Genomic DNA, 16025 nt, shown 5'->3' with positions numbered 1-16025 from the left:
TAGCTCAGCTTTTTTTTTTTAAAGATTTTGTATTCCTACTCTTCTTCGACTGCTCTTTTTAACGGAACCGGAAACAAAAACAGACCAGAAAACAAGCACCATTTTGTGATTACATTTTCTTGTTTCAATTTTATTATAAAAACATAACAGCATCATCATAAAGAGAAAGCGAGAGAGAGCGCGAGCGAGAGCTGGAGAAAGAAAAATTCTGCGAAAAGCCGCTGGGTACACAAACACACGTGCACAAACACAAACATGCCTGCAAGCACACATACATGAAAGGAAATTGCGAAAAAAAAACCTCGAGCAAAAAGCATGTGCTGAGCCAGCGAAAAGCTTGGAGAAAGAAAAAACGCGCTACACAAATTTTATCTCGCGAGAAATTTATTTCCAACTTCGTGTGTCTGTCTGTCTGATTGTGTGAGGGGCTTTCTGTTCTCGTGTTCGCGACTGTGAATGAGCTTTCGTGTGTGTGTGTGTTGTGTATGTGGGATTGCGTTCCCACGCCAAATCGATGTAGAAAAGCCGATTTGGAAACCCTAATCGGTCTCGATTTCGGTTAAGCTCCCCGGTTTAGAAGGGAAGTGAATCGATTGAAGCTTTTCAAGAGAATTTCTTTTTCGATTCTAGAGTTTTAGTTTATCACTTAAAAATCTAGATTTTGAAGCTTTATTAATTTTTTTTGAAACTTGACGTGGACATAATTTTCCACTGTTTTTCATCGCATACGAGCCATCTTTTTGGTCGTTAGAACAGCGATCCCAGGCGATTCCGCTTTCGCGTTGCGCCGAACGAAGATTGTTCTGCTTCTTCTCCTGGGGGGACACCATCCAAATTGATATACGGCCAGGAAGGTGCTTGTTAGGCCAAACGGGACGATTTCCTGCCAGAAACAGAATTTCTTCTCTGTGTGCCTTCACAACGCGTGGAAATCTCGGCGACAACTCTGCCAAAACTTGGCTCGAGGTGGTTCTTGAAATTTCTAAGTGATCAAAGGTATTGTGAATTTTGAATTAGAACTTTTGTCCAAAAATATAGAAGAGTTTTTATTTTGATAAACAAATAATACACAAAAACTATTAGAATTTCTGTACTTTGCCATCACTGGCAGCCTTCCCCTTAGTACAATCAGGCTGGATGAGCTTGGATTTATGTGGCACGATTATCCAGCGAGAAAAGCGAGTTCCACTTTACGCTTTCGCTAGTACCGCTGGCATTGCGCAGTTCTGTTGAACAAGCCTCAACTTCCGTACAAAGTAAGGCAGCGGAGTGAGTGGGAACATGTGCGCCATACTCGGCGGCAGCAGCCAACACAGGGTGCCGAGTAGTGTGAAAGTGACGGGCTCAAGCACTCTTCAGGAGTGATGAATCTCCTGTTTGTGTCTGAAATTAATGCCCTTCACGCGAAACGGAAAAAGGATTGCAGACACTGCTACTGGGGGAGAGTTGTTTGGGGTGTTGGGCGGCGATGTGTGTGGCCATCAAATTATGATTTGTACCGGCGTTTATTGCATAAATCCTGGCAGCTTTTCTAATTGAATTCCTCGGAGATTTAGTGATGAAACGACTGAAATAGGGTTTTCTGTTTTCTTGATTTTCACTTTATATTTCCTTCACTCATCGATGTTGATTTTGTCTTTCTTCTTCGTTTTTCTTTTTTCTTCCTTTCACAATTGTAACAGCTCATGAAGACTTTTTGGAAAACATTTGGTTTGTGTTCATTTCATAGCACTACTGCTCGGTTGGCACGCGTTCGATTAAAACACTTTTTAATTAATCGTGGTGAACGGACACTAGAGCTGCGGTATTTTTTACTACCTAAGCTCAGAGTTATTTCAAAACAAAATTCACAGTCTTTTTAAAGACTACCTGAGTTATTTTCCAAAATTCTAAACAGTCTTTTCAAGACTAACCCCACCTGAAATTTTGTTGTATTTTACAAACGAAGCCATCTTTTTAAGAGAACTTTGCTTGCAAAATGCGTCAAAACAAAGGTAAACGCAAATCTTCTGAAGATTTGGTCGTTACGTCGGTGAAGCGTTTGAACGCTAAACCGGCTAACGGAAACAGAAAAAGAAAACAGCCTCTTCTGAGGTCTGATTCTGATTCTGAATGTGAGGTCAATCCTCCAATTCCATTGACAAACAGTTTCGGTGTTTTATCCGAAACTGATGACAAGGAACCTTCTCCTCGTACTGAGCCTTCTGCCGTCGAGAAACGAGTAAAGGCTCCGCCAATTATTGTGACTTCCGTCTCCGATTTGGCCAGCTTTCGAACGCAACTGAAGAATTGCAAGGAAACTTGCAATTTGAAAGTTTCGTTCCAGCTTGGTCGAAGAGGAGAATGTCGCTTGTTGACGGAATCTTTACAAGATCACCAAACTTTTGTTGGTTATTTGAAAAACCATAAACACAATTTCTACACGTATGAGACCAAGAATGCTCGTCCATTCAAGGCGGTCTTGAAAGGTCTCTCCAACGGCTTGTCGGTGGATGAGATCAAAAACGAACTTAAGGTGTTGCTTGGCTTTGCCCCATCCCAAGTAATACCGATGAAGAAAAAATCAAACGGGAATATTTCTCGCTTTGGTTTGACTTCACAATTTTATCTGATTCATTTCAACAGAAATGAAATCAACAATTTGAAACTTTTGGACAAAGTTCAGTTTTTGTTCCATGTACGGGTAAAGTGGGAGCATTTTAAGAAACATGGCGGTAATGGCCAGAATCTGACCCAGTGCCGGCGTTGCCAGGCATTCGGTCACGGTACTGATCATTGCGCCATGGTTCCAAAATGCATGGTTTGCGGGGATTCTTCTCACGACAAGGACAATTGTCCCGTGAAAGAAGTCACCCAATTTAAATGTGCAAATTGTGGTGGAAATCACAAATCAAATTTTTGGGATTGCCCCATCAGAAAAAAGGTTTTGGATTCTCGTGCTAAGCATCAGCCGAAATCCAAACCGAAATTTTCTCAAAGTCAGGTTGTACCTGCATCTTTAAATCAAACGTTCGTGCTGTCTCTCTCGAACAATTCTAGAAATACCCCTACCGTGGAAAAGTTAGGTAACAACAATGGCATTTCTTATGCTAACGTCGTTTCGGGTTCATCCACGAATTTTAAATCCTCTACCAATCTTTCTGAAATTGGGCAGGTACCTCAAATCTCATTTGAAAATTTTTCTGCTGGCAACGCTTTGGGATCTTCTGATCTCGGCGATGTTACGTTTGAAAAAATGACTTTTTTGCAAAACTCACTGTTTGGTTTGATTCAAACAATGAGTAATGCTACATCCATGATGGAAGCAATCCAGATTGGATTAAAATTTGCGAATGATGTTGTTCTTACCCTGAAGTTTAATCATGGATCTAAGTAATTCCATCAATATTATGAATTTTAATGCTCGCTCTTTAAAAGCGAAAGAAAATGAATTTTTCAACTTTTTACGAGTTCATAACGTGCATGTTGCTGTTATAACCGAAACATTTTTAAAAACTGGCACTTATTTGAAAAGTGATCCAGATTATAAAGTTATAACTAATAACCGAATGAATCGAAATGGCGGTGGAGTTGCAATAGTTATCCACCGTAGTATGACTTATAGCACGTTACGTGACTTTAAGTTAAAAGTTATTGAAAGTTTGGGCATTGAACTTGAAACTTCTTTTGGGAAAATTATGATTGCAGCTGCATATTTGCCATTCCAATGCACTGGGGAAAATAAAAATTATTTCAAAGGGGATTTGAATAAACTTACTCGGCATAGATCTCGATTTTTGATCATCGGTGATTTTAATGCCAAACACCAATCTTGGAATAATTCAAAAGTAAATTCCAATGGTAAAATTCTGTTCAGAGATTGCACTTCTGGTCTTTATTCAGTTTTATACCCGAATGGGCCAACTTGCTTTTCTTCTGTTAGAAATCCATCTACTATTGATTTGGTGTTGACAAATCAAAGTCAGTATTGTGGTCCTTTAGTGACTCATGCTGATTTTGATTCTGATCACCTTCCAGTAACTTTTTCACTTTCTCATGAAGCAGTTACCAGACCCAATAGTTCTGTGTTTAATTACCACAAAGCTAATTGGGACAGGTATCAGCATCATATTGAGAATAATTTAAATCATGATTTTGTTTTAGAAACCAAAGCTGATATTGATTCAGCCTTGGAATCTTTAACTAATGCAATTTTGGATGCTAGGAATATTGCTATTCCTAAAGTCCAAGTCAAATTTGATTCTCCCATTATTGATGACGATCTTCAGCTTCTGATTCGTCTGAAAAATGTTCGCCGAAGACAGTATCAACGTTCTCGTGATCCTGCACTGAAGCGAATTCAAAAAGATTTGCAAAAGGTTATTGACCACAGATTCACTCTCCTGCGAAATGAAAAGTTCGCAAGAGATGTCGAACAAATTAAACCTTATTCCAAACCTTTTTGGAAACTTTCAAAGGTTCTTAAGAAACCTCAAAAACCCATCCCTTCTTTAAAAGATGGTGATAATATTCTATTAACTAATGGGGAAAAAGCTCAAAAACTTGCTCAGCAGTTTGAGAGTGCTCATAATTTCAACTTGAATGTTTTGAGTCCTATTGAAAATCAAATTTCAATAGAATTTCAGAATATTGTTGAACAAGAATTTTCATCAGATGAAGTTTTTAATACGGATCTGAATGAAATAAAATCTATTATCAAAAAATTTAAAAATATGAAAGCCCCTGGTGAGGATGGCATTTTTTACATTTTAATTAAAAAATTACCAGAAGTAACTTTAAGTTGCTTGGTCAAAATTTTCAACAAATGTTTTGATTTGGCATATTTTCCCAGTAGTTGGAAAAATGCCAAAGTAATTCCGATTTTGAAACCGGATAAAAATCCTGCTGAAGCCTCAAGCTATCGGCCCATTAGTTTGCTTTCATCTATTAGTAAATTATTCGAAAGAATAATTCTTAATAGAATGATGACGCACATTAATGCAAATTCAATTTTCGCTGATGAGCAGTTTGGATTTCGCCTTGGGCATTCAACTACTCATCAGTTGTTGAGAGTTTCAAATTTAATTCGAAGCAACAAATCTGAGGGCTATTCTACTGGCGCTGCTCTTCTAGACATAGAAAAAGCATTTGACAGTGTTTGGCATAAAGGTTTGATTGCGAAATTGAAAAGGTTTAATTTTCCGATTTATATCGTGAAAATTATTCAAAATTATTTGACGGATCGTACTCTGCAGGTATGTTATCAGAATAGCAAATCTGATCAACTACCTGTACGTGCTGGCGTCCCTCAAGGAAGCATTTTGGGTCCAATTTTATACAATATTTTTACTTCTGACTTGCCTGATTTGCCCCCAGGATGTCAGAAATCACTTTTTGCTGATGACACAAGCATCTCCGCCAAAGGCAGAAGCCTTCGTGTCATCACAAGTAGATTACAAAAAAGCTTGGATATTTTCAATTCTTATTTGAAAGAATGGAAAATTACTCCAAATGCTGCAAAAACTCAACTTATTATTTTCCCTCACAAACCAAGGGCTGATTTTCTTAAACCAAAAAGTCATCACATTATAAAGATGAATGAGGTAAATTTAAAGTGGGAGGATCAAGTGAAATATCTTGGACTTGGTTTTGACAAAAACCTTACTTACAAGGATCACATTGAAAGTATCCAGGTTAAATTTAACAAATATATTAAATGTTTGTACCCACTTATAAACAGGAATTCTAGACTTTGTCTCAAGAATAAACTGTTAATTTATAAACAAATTTTCAGACCTGCCATGCTTTATGCTGTGCCGATCTGGACAAGCTGTTGCTTAACCAGGAAGAAAAAAACTTCAGAGGATTCAGAACAAAATTCTGAAAATGATTCTGAAACTTCCTCCCTGGTTCAGCACCAGTGAACTTCATCAATTAGCCGAAGTTGACACTTTGGATGTTATGTCCAATAAGATAATTCGTCGCTAACATTTCAATAAGCGTTATGTCTCACGCAAAGCCTATGTTCATGGCGCTTATTGAAATGTTAGCGACGAATTGATGCATTTCGACAAAAATCATTGCAGTCTTCAGCTGCATTGATCCGCTCTTTATATAGTTTATAAGTTAGTTTTAAGGTATCCCTTTTCCCTTTTGTACATGTAGGACCTCCTACATTTGAAATCACTGAATAGCGAAAGCAACAATATTTCATGAATAAATGAAAGTTGCTAGTATTTAAAATTGAGGTGAAAAGTCATCGTTTGTGATTGGACACTCAATAATATTTTAACTGAATGAATGTACATGGAAAAGAAATTTGAATAAATATAAATTAAAAAAAAAAAAAAAAACTTTTTAATTAATCAATTATTTGTCTTTCCGCAGCCGGCTGCCTAAGATTTAAAATTTTCAACAGATAAACAAAATGCTCATGGTCACATCACTGCCACTCGTGAATCCTGACCTCATACCCATCTACTAACCCCCTCAAAACTCATGTGATACTTTGTCGGAGAAGCAGTCGATTGGGCGGTCTCTATCACTCAAGTATCGGACTAACATTCCCATCCACTTCCCCGTGACCCTACCACTGGTCGTGGCCGGCGCCGGTATTGATCAGCATGATAGGGGCCTTTGAGAAGTTGCGAAGCGAGGAAAGATAGCACCCACTCATCTTCCACGGCTCGTGGATGTAACTTCTGGAGGTCCTGGTCAATAACGGAGTAGCAACTGCGGGTGGGCACCTATGCTATGCTATGCTATGCTATGCTATGCTATGCTATGCTAACATTTGGTTTGTGTTCATTTTACATGATTAAATAATCACTAATTAATGGGAAATCCGATTTTAGGCGTAGACCTTACTCAACGGATCTAGTCATTGATTAAAAAAAAAGGAATTAAAAATAAGTATTTTTTATGTAAATTAATCTTAAACTTGCACATAAAGGCCGTATGTCTTCGAAAGGGTTCAATTCTCAAGCAAAAACCCTTACACCACCACCTGGAAGATGATGAAGCTATTACACTTATCAGTTACAGATTTATGCAGTTTTGTCGCGTGCTTAGCATATAGGCGAGTCAGTTGGTAAGATCTGATCTAACGATGAACACGTACCGTTGGACGGTTACACTTTTGGCTTGCTTTTTGGCTCGCGGACTCGGACTCGGACATGGAGAGTTAGTATTTGCTAAAATTAGAAATCCTAAACTAATAAACATTTAAATTTGTTAGTCCCATAGTGGATTTGTGCAGGAAAAACATTGCGGACGCCAATCTGGAAGAGGCGCTTGGCAATCTGACCAGGGACAAAATCGTGATCGATCTGTGCGTTAACCAGCTGGAAAACATTGATCGAGATGTCTTCCGGCGATTCTATCAATTAGAAGGGATGCTGTTAAACGACAATCCGGACTTGGGGTTTCCTACGGATGGATCACCATTCCTCGTAATTAAATCTCTGACAGAACTGCAGTGCGTGAATTGTGGTGTTGAGAAAATTTTAAAAGGATCTCTGCAAGGTTTGCCCAAACTCGTGCGGATCATTTTGAACCACAATCGCATCACGGATATCGAAAAACTTGCTTTTCGGGAGAACTGTGAACTTCGACTGATAGATCTCAAGCACAATTTGTTGGAATGGCTGCCCAACGAACTGGTAGAAGGATTAAGAAATCTTGAACAGCTGGACCTCAGCTTCAACCGGAAACTCAACGTCGATGGAGATCAACCGTTTCTCTACAGTAGCACCTTGAAAGAGCTGAAATGTGAGGGTTGTGGATTCACCGTAATCTATGAACAAACGTTCGCCAAACTTCCAAATCTTCGAAAGTTGGATCTTAAAGAAAACTACATCGAATCGGTACAGAGCAATGCCTTTCAACTTATGTGCAATCTCGAAAAGCTATGGCTACAAAACAACCAACTTGTGAGCGTTTATGCCGAGCTGCCAAATAGTGATAAGCTTCAGTTGTGCCTCGAGAACAACACAGATCAGTTGTTGTGTGAAGTTCAAAAACTCGAACGCTGGCACAAATTTCAATGTCAAATAGAAACAAAAACAGTAGTAGATTGTGCCCAATTTACCGAACCACCAACTGAGCCAACAACCCTTCAAACTGAAATCTCCGTCTTCAGCTTAAATGAGAGTCCAACAACAACACGCACCACAACAGTCCCAACTCCCCCAGCAGAACCCATGGTCATATCAGACTGCTACATCAGCAGTTACCTGACCATCATAACCCTTGCCCTGATCGGGGCCGTGGTCATCGTGGTGGGCGTTTGGCTCAAGAAGAAAAAGTACGACTCGGAGCTGAAGCTGAACAGTCTCGCCAGAACCGCCCTGAACCAAGTTCAATCTACATACCTTTGAATTTGATGCTATGAGTCAGCCGGACACTTCAACAGTCAACAGATTAGCTTGCGAGAAACTCTCGAGATAAGAAATGCCTTTTTTATTGTTGTTTATAAATACTAAGCATTGATCTGAAAAGGAGGCGCCCGTTGGCTTGTTGACATTGAAACCACGTGATATCAATAATCAATGGTTTTGATTGACAGGAAATATGATAAACGATATGCATTCTTCGTTGGCAGTGTTGTTTTTTTCAGTGATTGCATAAATTAAATATTATGATTTAGAGATATGAGTATTCGGCCAGTACTTGGTTTGATCAAAGTTAGAGATGCGAAAAAAGCTTATCTTGCGAATCCTAGAATTTAATTGATTTCAGTAAGCGAAGATCATGAACACCAACTCCCAAGCTCGAGAAAAAGGAGCGCTTCAATAAAAATTCCCTAGCAGTTGAACTACACCCAGAACTGGGCATCGGCACACGAGAGGATAAAGAGCACGATTCGGTAGTAAAATGGTACTGTGTGCGGACGGAAAGGATAAATCCCGAAATTACCGAGAGTACTTTACTCATGGTTCATTTTCCAAAAAAGTTCATCTTTAAAAAAACAAGTACCGGTACCGAGACTCGAACCCAAGACCTTCGGCATATTGAACCGTGCCTTTGCCGTATGGGCCACCATGGCTCGGTGACTAAGTGGTGGTCGTTTGTCCATATAAGCCACTCATAAGATGAACTATTCCAATAAACGAATGAACACGCGAGAGGACTATACTCTCGCAATATAGCACTTTCCTCACGTTTCTTTTCGTGAGGACTACCCCCTCGTTCTTTAACTTTGGGTGTATGGCTTATCTCTGCTTATAAAAACTATATAGCTTTATTTTTAATTAAAATGTAAAAAAAATACTAGTTGTAAATATAAATTCTTAATAAAAATCTGAATAAACAATGGACTTCAAAAATAACAATGAAAACCTGTGTCCAGTTAATACAAAAAAAGAAAGAATCTCTTCTGTTGATTTCTCGTTACGTAGTAATTAGGCTCGCTGAACACGCTCCTACCAACTAAATTACATTTTGGCATTGACTAGCAAAGACCTTTAATTAAATTCTGTCGATTGCAGCGTGTTACGTGACATCAACAGAAGTGAAAACATTTATGGGGAAAGGCGTGATTCGTTGTTTTAAAACTTTCACGGATCGTTCTGAACATTTGGTGGGCGAAAAAAAAATTCGGGTGTTCAATTTTCAATCAAAGAAGGCGTTTTAGGGGGTCAAAACATAGCCCAGGTGAAAATTTTGGCAATTTGAGGGTTCATTAAGGCCGTTCCAAATATATTTTTCAAAGGTTATGTGTCCCGTGCAATATTTTCCTTTTAATATTATGTATGTATGTATTCTTGACGAATTTTCAAAATTTTACAAAAAAGTTTTAAGAAAAAGTGATAATTTTAACCATTTTTGACCAGTTTTTCGAATTTTTAATCCCTAAAACATAATCGGGTGCTTTTGAAAGGATTTTTTCAATTTCTTAAAATTTTATCGTTATTATTATTTTATTTTATTATTTTTCACGGCAAAACTATTGAAATTTCGTGGCAGGCCAATGACAAAACATCGTAATAGGATGGAAATTTTGCAGAACTCTGAAAACTGCTTGGAGCATGTTAAAAAATATATTTGTTAGAAAATTGCAAAATTCCAAGGCAAAAAAGATTCCCTGCGCATCACTTTTATTAGCTCAATTTAATGAAGTTTAAGAAAATTTAGATTCAGCTCTCCTAGTTTTTGCCTTCCTCACCTTACTGAGGAAAGGCTAAAAAATTACTCGAAAAACAAAATTCTTAGTTTGACCTCCTAGACCCACCTTCATGTATACTTATCGAATCACAATCTCAGCAAAGGTCTGTGTGTGTGGTGGGATGTTGATCAAAAAAATTTGCACTGGATTATCAAGGCACTGGCTGAACCGACTTGGACCGTATTGGTCTCATTCGATCCGTCTTGGGGTCCCATAAGTCGCTATTGAAAATTATAAAGTTTAGTAAAGTACTTCAAAAGTTATGCTAAAAAAAACGGTTCGGTTCTAACAAAAGTCTGGAAGATTGCAAAAAGGGTGGTTTTTGTAAGACACCCAGTCATGTTATACATTTTTAGAAAGGTATTTGAAAGACCTTTCCAACGATTTCAAAAGTTTGAAGATCTGACAACCCTATCAAAAGTAATGCGCACTTAAGTGTTTGAAAGACCTTTCCAATGATTTCAAAAGTTTGAAGATCTGACAACCCTATCAAAAGTAATGCGCACTTAAGTGTTATTTATGCACTTTTTAGAGGTCGGATCTCATATATTTCGATGAAAACGTTGTCCGGATCTATCATGCGAGGTCGGTGGATAGGTGATCAAATGAACTTTTCAACGAGTTCAAATGATTGAAGATCTGACGACCCTATCAAAAGTTATAAGCACTTAAGCGTTATTTATGAACTTTTTAGAGGCCCGATCTCATATATTTCGATGAAAACGTTGTCCTGACAACCCTATCAAAAGTTATAAGCACATAAGTGCCCTGAATTATGAAGATCTGACTACCCAATCTGATGGTATGAATAATGAATCAAGTTGATAGAACACTGAAAGGTCCGCCCTTGTATATCTATTTTGGATAGCATTACCCTCTAAATGTGAGGAAGGCAACAACCACCTAAGGGTGGATTAGGTAACGTTTTTATATAAATATCAACATAATATGCTGAAAATACTTAAAAAAAATAAAGCAATATAAATACTCTGAAAAGTATTGCCCAATTTTTTTTTTGTTACGGTTTTTGTAAGTTTTGATTTATCCAAATTATTTTTTTTTATCAAGATCTCCAATAAAACCTAAATATCAAATCTTTCTTAAATTATAATTAAACTGCAGATTTCTAAACAGCTTCAGAGTTTAAAATGACATTTTTTCCACTTAATATGGGATTTTTTTGGATATAAACTAAAAATGTTTACGTGTTAAAAAATGTTGCTAAACTTTACATTACATGTCAAACTAAATTGTATGGTGCGTTTAAATTGGGAAATGAAAGTTTAAATTCACTAAGGAGTAATTTGAATTCGTTATTTAAAATGTTGCAGCATTTCACAATATTTACCAAATTGAAAAAAAATGCGAAAAAGCCCTAGTTATCGTTTTCGTATTTGTTAAAAATAGTCAAGTTAATTTGCAATATGAGTTTGTATAAATTTTCACTTTAAGTTCTTTCAAATTTTCTTAGGGAATTCTTTAAGCTGTTTTAGCCATAAAGTGGCTAAATAAGAACTTTTTTTTTCTAAAATGAAACTGCCATATGCTTCTATAACAGCTGTTTATATTCAGATTGCAGTCCCGATTCAACATAGTTGACGATAGCAAGAATTACAAGTTCCTATTGGATGTGTTCCTCTTGTTCAAATTAGTCAATTTGTCCTTTCTTTCATTTCGATGACTGGCCTAAAAATATCCGGATCTTGTAGATTGGCTCCGATTAGCATTAAATTTCCATTCCAAATTCAGGCTGTACTTCAAAACGCATGTTTTTACGCCCCAAAACAATCGAATCTAATTTCCAATTCCACGAAGCTTTCGCTCCTCCCATCGCATCCCGCATTTCCATCGAAATGGTATTCATAAATTTGGCCCCACAACGACGTACTTGAAATTCTTCATCGCACATGTCCCTACACCACTAATAAACTAACAAAACACATCCCATTCCCCCTTTTTTGCGCTTTGCCTTTGATGGGAAAGAGGAGGTCACCCGAAAAAAAAAGAAAAACTCAGACCAAACCGTACACGGCCCAGAGCCAGCAGCAGACCACCGAAGAAAGGCTCCCCATTCAAATTCCACCGGATGGGTCCATTCTTTGCTCTCGAGAACCGTTAAGGCGTGAAAGTACCAGAACATCTCAAGTATTTTTATGGAGCACTTCTGCGTTGGCCACACGGGACGGCGAGGGACTCTGTTGGAGGGGGACATTCCTTGCCAGTTCCACTGCTTCGAGGATGTGGTCCGAGTGGTTGGATGTACTATGACATGAGTACAATTGGCTTATTTTGACTTATTTTGAGAAAACAATGGAATAACAAATAACAAGCATTTGTAATTTGTTGTAAAATTGTTGTAAAAAAATAAATTTTATTATTTCGTTCACGTTCACGTTCACGCTATGTTCCGTCTGAGAACGGCGCGGTGAACACCGCCATCAACTTGGCAACAGGATTGTGGCCATTACTCTACTACGGCATACACTTGTTTACCGCCCTGGACCGTCGTCGGCACCGTGTGACGCGCGTGAGCCCCAGCAAAATATTTATTATTCATTTGTTTAAACCTCGGGATTGTGACGTTTTCAGGGGATTCAGCGAGTGCTCGGGCAGAATGGTTTCCATCATTAGTAGGCTTGTAAAACCGTTGGCTTAAATATTTCAAGCAGTGTTGCCGGAGCGCTAAATTTGAATTCATTTTCGTAAATGTTTAATCTAACGTCGCTGAAGCTTCGCAGTTGAACAAAACAAAATCTCAACCACCCCGTCGTGAATTTTCCGCTAGAAACTCGTGGAAAGAATTTTTCCTGGGTGTGAGCAGGATTTTCCATTTATTTTTATGAAGACCGGAAATAACGTAAATGATTCACTTGTGCTTGTACGATTCTGGCTGAAACCGGAGAAGAGAAGAAGAGCAGTAATTCTGGGCGCGAAGTGAACGAAATGGATTTTGGTATCCTGTTTTCACAAATATCACATGTATAGATGATGTATAGGACGTTTTTTTCTCCGCTTTCTATTATTTTGGAGCACTTCAACCGGCAGCTGATCCGAATGGACCGGAAGCACTGAAAATGAGTGGAAAAGGGAAGAGGGGTGAGCTCAGCTGGTAACTGGGCAAAAGTTAGTGGGAATTGTGTTTTGTTTCCGTTTTGGCAAATGTGTATGTTCTGTTCTGTTTGAGTTGGGATGTACAATGGCGGGAGTGCGGGCCAAGTTTAATGTACCGGGAACAATCCAGATGATGGGTTGGTGTAGCACAAACTCTTGAAAAGTTGTGTTTGTTTTCAATTTTCAACATCGATTGAGTTGAACTGCATGAACATGTTTCCATTTGAATCCTGAATAGGAAAGGGGTTGAAACAAAAAGTGTAATGAAAGTGAATACATGTATATTTCTGTAAATTTATTTATTCCAAAATATATGAACAAAAGGTTAGAATATTGCTAATTATAGCATATTTTTTTTTCGTTATTTTTTCCAAATATTTTATAAACATTATTGTGCTTTTAGTTAATCTTCTAACATAGGCATTAAATCCATCTTTGGACGAAACATATGAAAAGTTTTTTTGATTATTGGGCCAGATTTCAAAACTGCATGTGATTTTTTGCTGATTTTTGTAACAAAAAAAAAATGTTGCAAATAACAAGGCCAATAGAAAAAAAAATTAATCACTTTTGACGTTCTTATCAGTTCTTTTGATCATATAAGGGATGATTTTTTTTATTTATGTTTTGCGTTATTTTTGGCTTGTTTAAATAAAGGGTTTTCAAAATAATATATTTTGGGTGTTTTTTTTTATCATTAGCAGTTTGCATGAATTTAAAAAAAATACAATTCCAGAGTTTTTTTTAAAATATTCTATAAACAAATGAAACACATTATTTTATTTTTTATTGGCTTTTTTGTAAGTTTTTTTTTGCATTCTCACCAACAGAAATTTTTGAAACAATGTTTTTATTCAAAAATAATTTCTATGACTTTTTGCATACTTTTCAACATATGTTTGAAAATAATTAGGTATTTCAAACTATAATTTCACAGGTTTTTGTGTTCAGATAAAAATGAGCAATTCTTTGAATTATTAAAGAAGACGATTTTTAATTATTGCGGAGTGTTTTGCATTATTTTGATCATTCTTTTTTTTATTTGAAGATATGAAAAAAACAATTCGGAAATATTTTTTCCAGTTTTTGCAATATTTTTGTTGAAAAACATTCGAAAAACTCTCTTTTATTAAAAAAATAAAAATAAAATTGTATGGCATGGTGTTAACATTTGAATGAAAAATTGTTTAAAAGTGCAATAGTTTTACGATTCTGTACGTTCAATTCAATCGAAATATTCAAATTATTAATTTTTTATCCTTATTTGTAAATTTTGCTCTGCATTTAATGCCTTTGAAGACGTTTGTTGTCTGTTCATAACATATTTTTTGTTTGTTATCTGTTTCAGAAATATTCGTGAGACAGATTCACTATACTGATAACATTTTATTTTTCGAAATGTTCCTCAATTTCAAAATGTATTTCGTTTTGTCTTATGGTAAAGCGGTTCACCAGTTCTTGAGCAACTTTTGTTTAACCTAAATCAATGTCTGAACTCAACAGATTGCTTGCTGTTGAGTTAATCTATACCAGTGTTTCTCAACCGGTGAGGAATTCCCCCCTGGGGGGGAATTTGGCCATTCTAGGGGGGGAATGAGGGTTCAATAGAAATTCAATGTCTTGAATCATTATTTGAATCATTCTTTGCAACTTCCAGTTTCTTTGATTAGTAATAACAACATTTGTTTTTTTCCCAAAAAATAGTTATTAAAGTTTAAATTTCTGTGAATTTTGCCATTTCTTGAAACAATAAAATGATTTTTTTTTAATATTTCTGAGGTATTTGTATTTTTTTGGACTCAAGCAGATTTTTTTGTGACAGATTTGCTGGTTTCTGTGAGATTTTTGTACACTTTTTAACAAGAATGTTTTATTAAATAATTGGCAGTTGACAAAAAGTTTTTCAAATATTATTTAAGTTTGTTTGAATTCTTCACATTTTTTAGAGTAATCTGTCTTTTGCCGCAGATAATTATTAATTTTATTAAATATTTGTACATATTTTATAATTGTTTTTTTTTATTGTAATTTAAACGAAAAGAAGCGCAGAATAGTGGCTTTTCATTTTTTTTAAATTAAAATAAAACGTTTTCAAATACCTTCTATAGTTTTTGCCTTTCTTACAAAAGAAAGGTTTAAGGTTTGCTTTTGGAAAAACGCTTTTTTCAGAAATCTAAAAAAATTCGTGCACGGTGAGGATTCGTCTCAGGAAAAAATCCTATTACTAAATTGAAGGTTTAGATGCGCTCTTTCGATTGAATTTTGGCCCGAAACCCGGAACTCAAAGTCTGAATTTTGAGAGCTCTTTTTTGAAATACATGGCCGATGTCTGTATCCGCTCTTAAAAATTTGTGTCTTCCATCACTGGAAAACCGCTCGTGAAACCCACAATTTTTAAAAGCCAGATCTGTAGCCGTGGGGTCGGAGACGAACATTTTATTTTTCGATTCACAATTTTCGACCAGTAAATGTGGTCAAAGCCATTTTTAGAGGTAGTTTTTGGACTATTTTACAGATAACACTATCAAATTTAAAGAATTCAGTTTCAAACAAAAAGCCATTCGAAAGCATGCGCCATAAACTGTTTGGGTCCAAAATTTGAAGCTTTTCCAAACTGTATTTCCAGAGATATAGCGATTTTAGTGTTTTTCGTCTTATTTTTACCCTATTTTTTCCTATTTAATTTTTGGATTTATACAAAATCATATACTGAACATCAAATTCAAAGTCCCGGCTCGTTCTCGCTCGAAAGCTCGGCAAGTCGTCAAGT

At 36.6% G+C, this 16025-nt stretch overlaps 2 protein-coding genes across 3 annotated transcripts in view; both read left to right on the top strand.

The window, feature by feature from the left end:
- The window catches only part of LOC120426842 (uncharacterized), a 261336-nt gene that overhangs the window by 68531 nt on the left and 176780 nt on the right, over positions 1 to 16025 (top strand). The window lies entirely within an intron of this gene.
- On the top strand, positions 7047 to 9284 carry LOC120426548 (insulin-like growth factor-binding protein complex acid labile subunit). The gene is made up of 2 exons (XM_052709399.1): positions 7047 to 7161; positions 7217 to 9284. Exons 1-2 carry the CDS (start codon positions 7088 to 7090, stop codon positions 8355 to 8357), a joined length of 1215 nt encoding a protein of 404 aa, XP_052565359.1. The 5' UTR covers positions 7047 to 7087; the 3' UTR covers positions 8358 to 9284.

Source organism: Culex pipiens, chromosome 3, assembly GCF_016801865.2.
Source record: "Culex pipiens pallens isolate TS chromosome 3, TS_CPP_V2, whole genome shotgun sequence".
In the NCBI taxonomy this organism is placed as follows: domain Eukaryota; kingdom Metazoa; phylum Arthropoda; class Insecta; order Diptera; family Culicidae; genus Culex; species Culex pipiens.
This window is presented reverse-complemented; position numbering and strand designations above follow the sequence as displayed.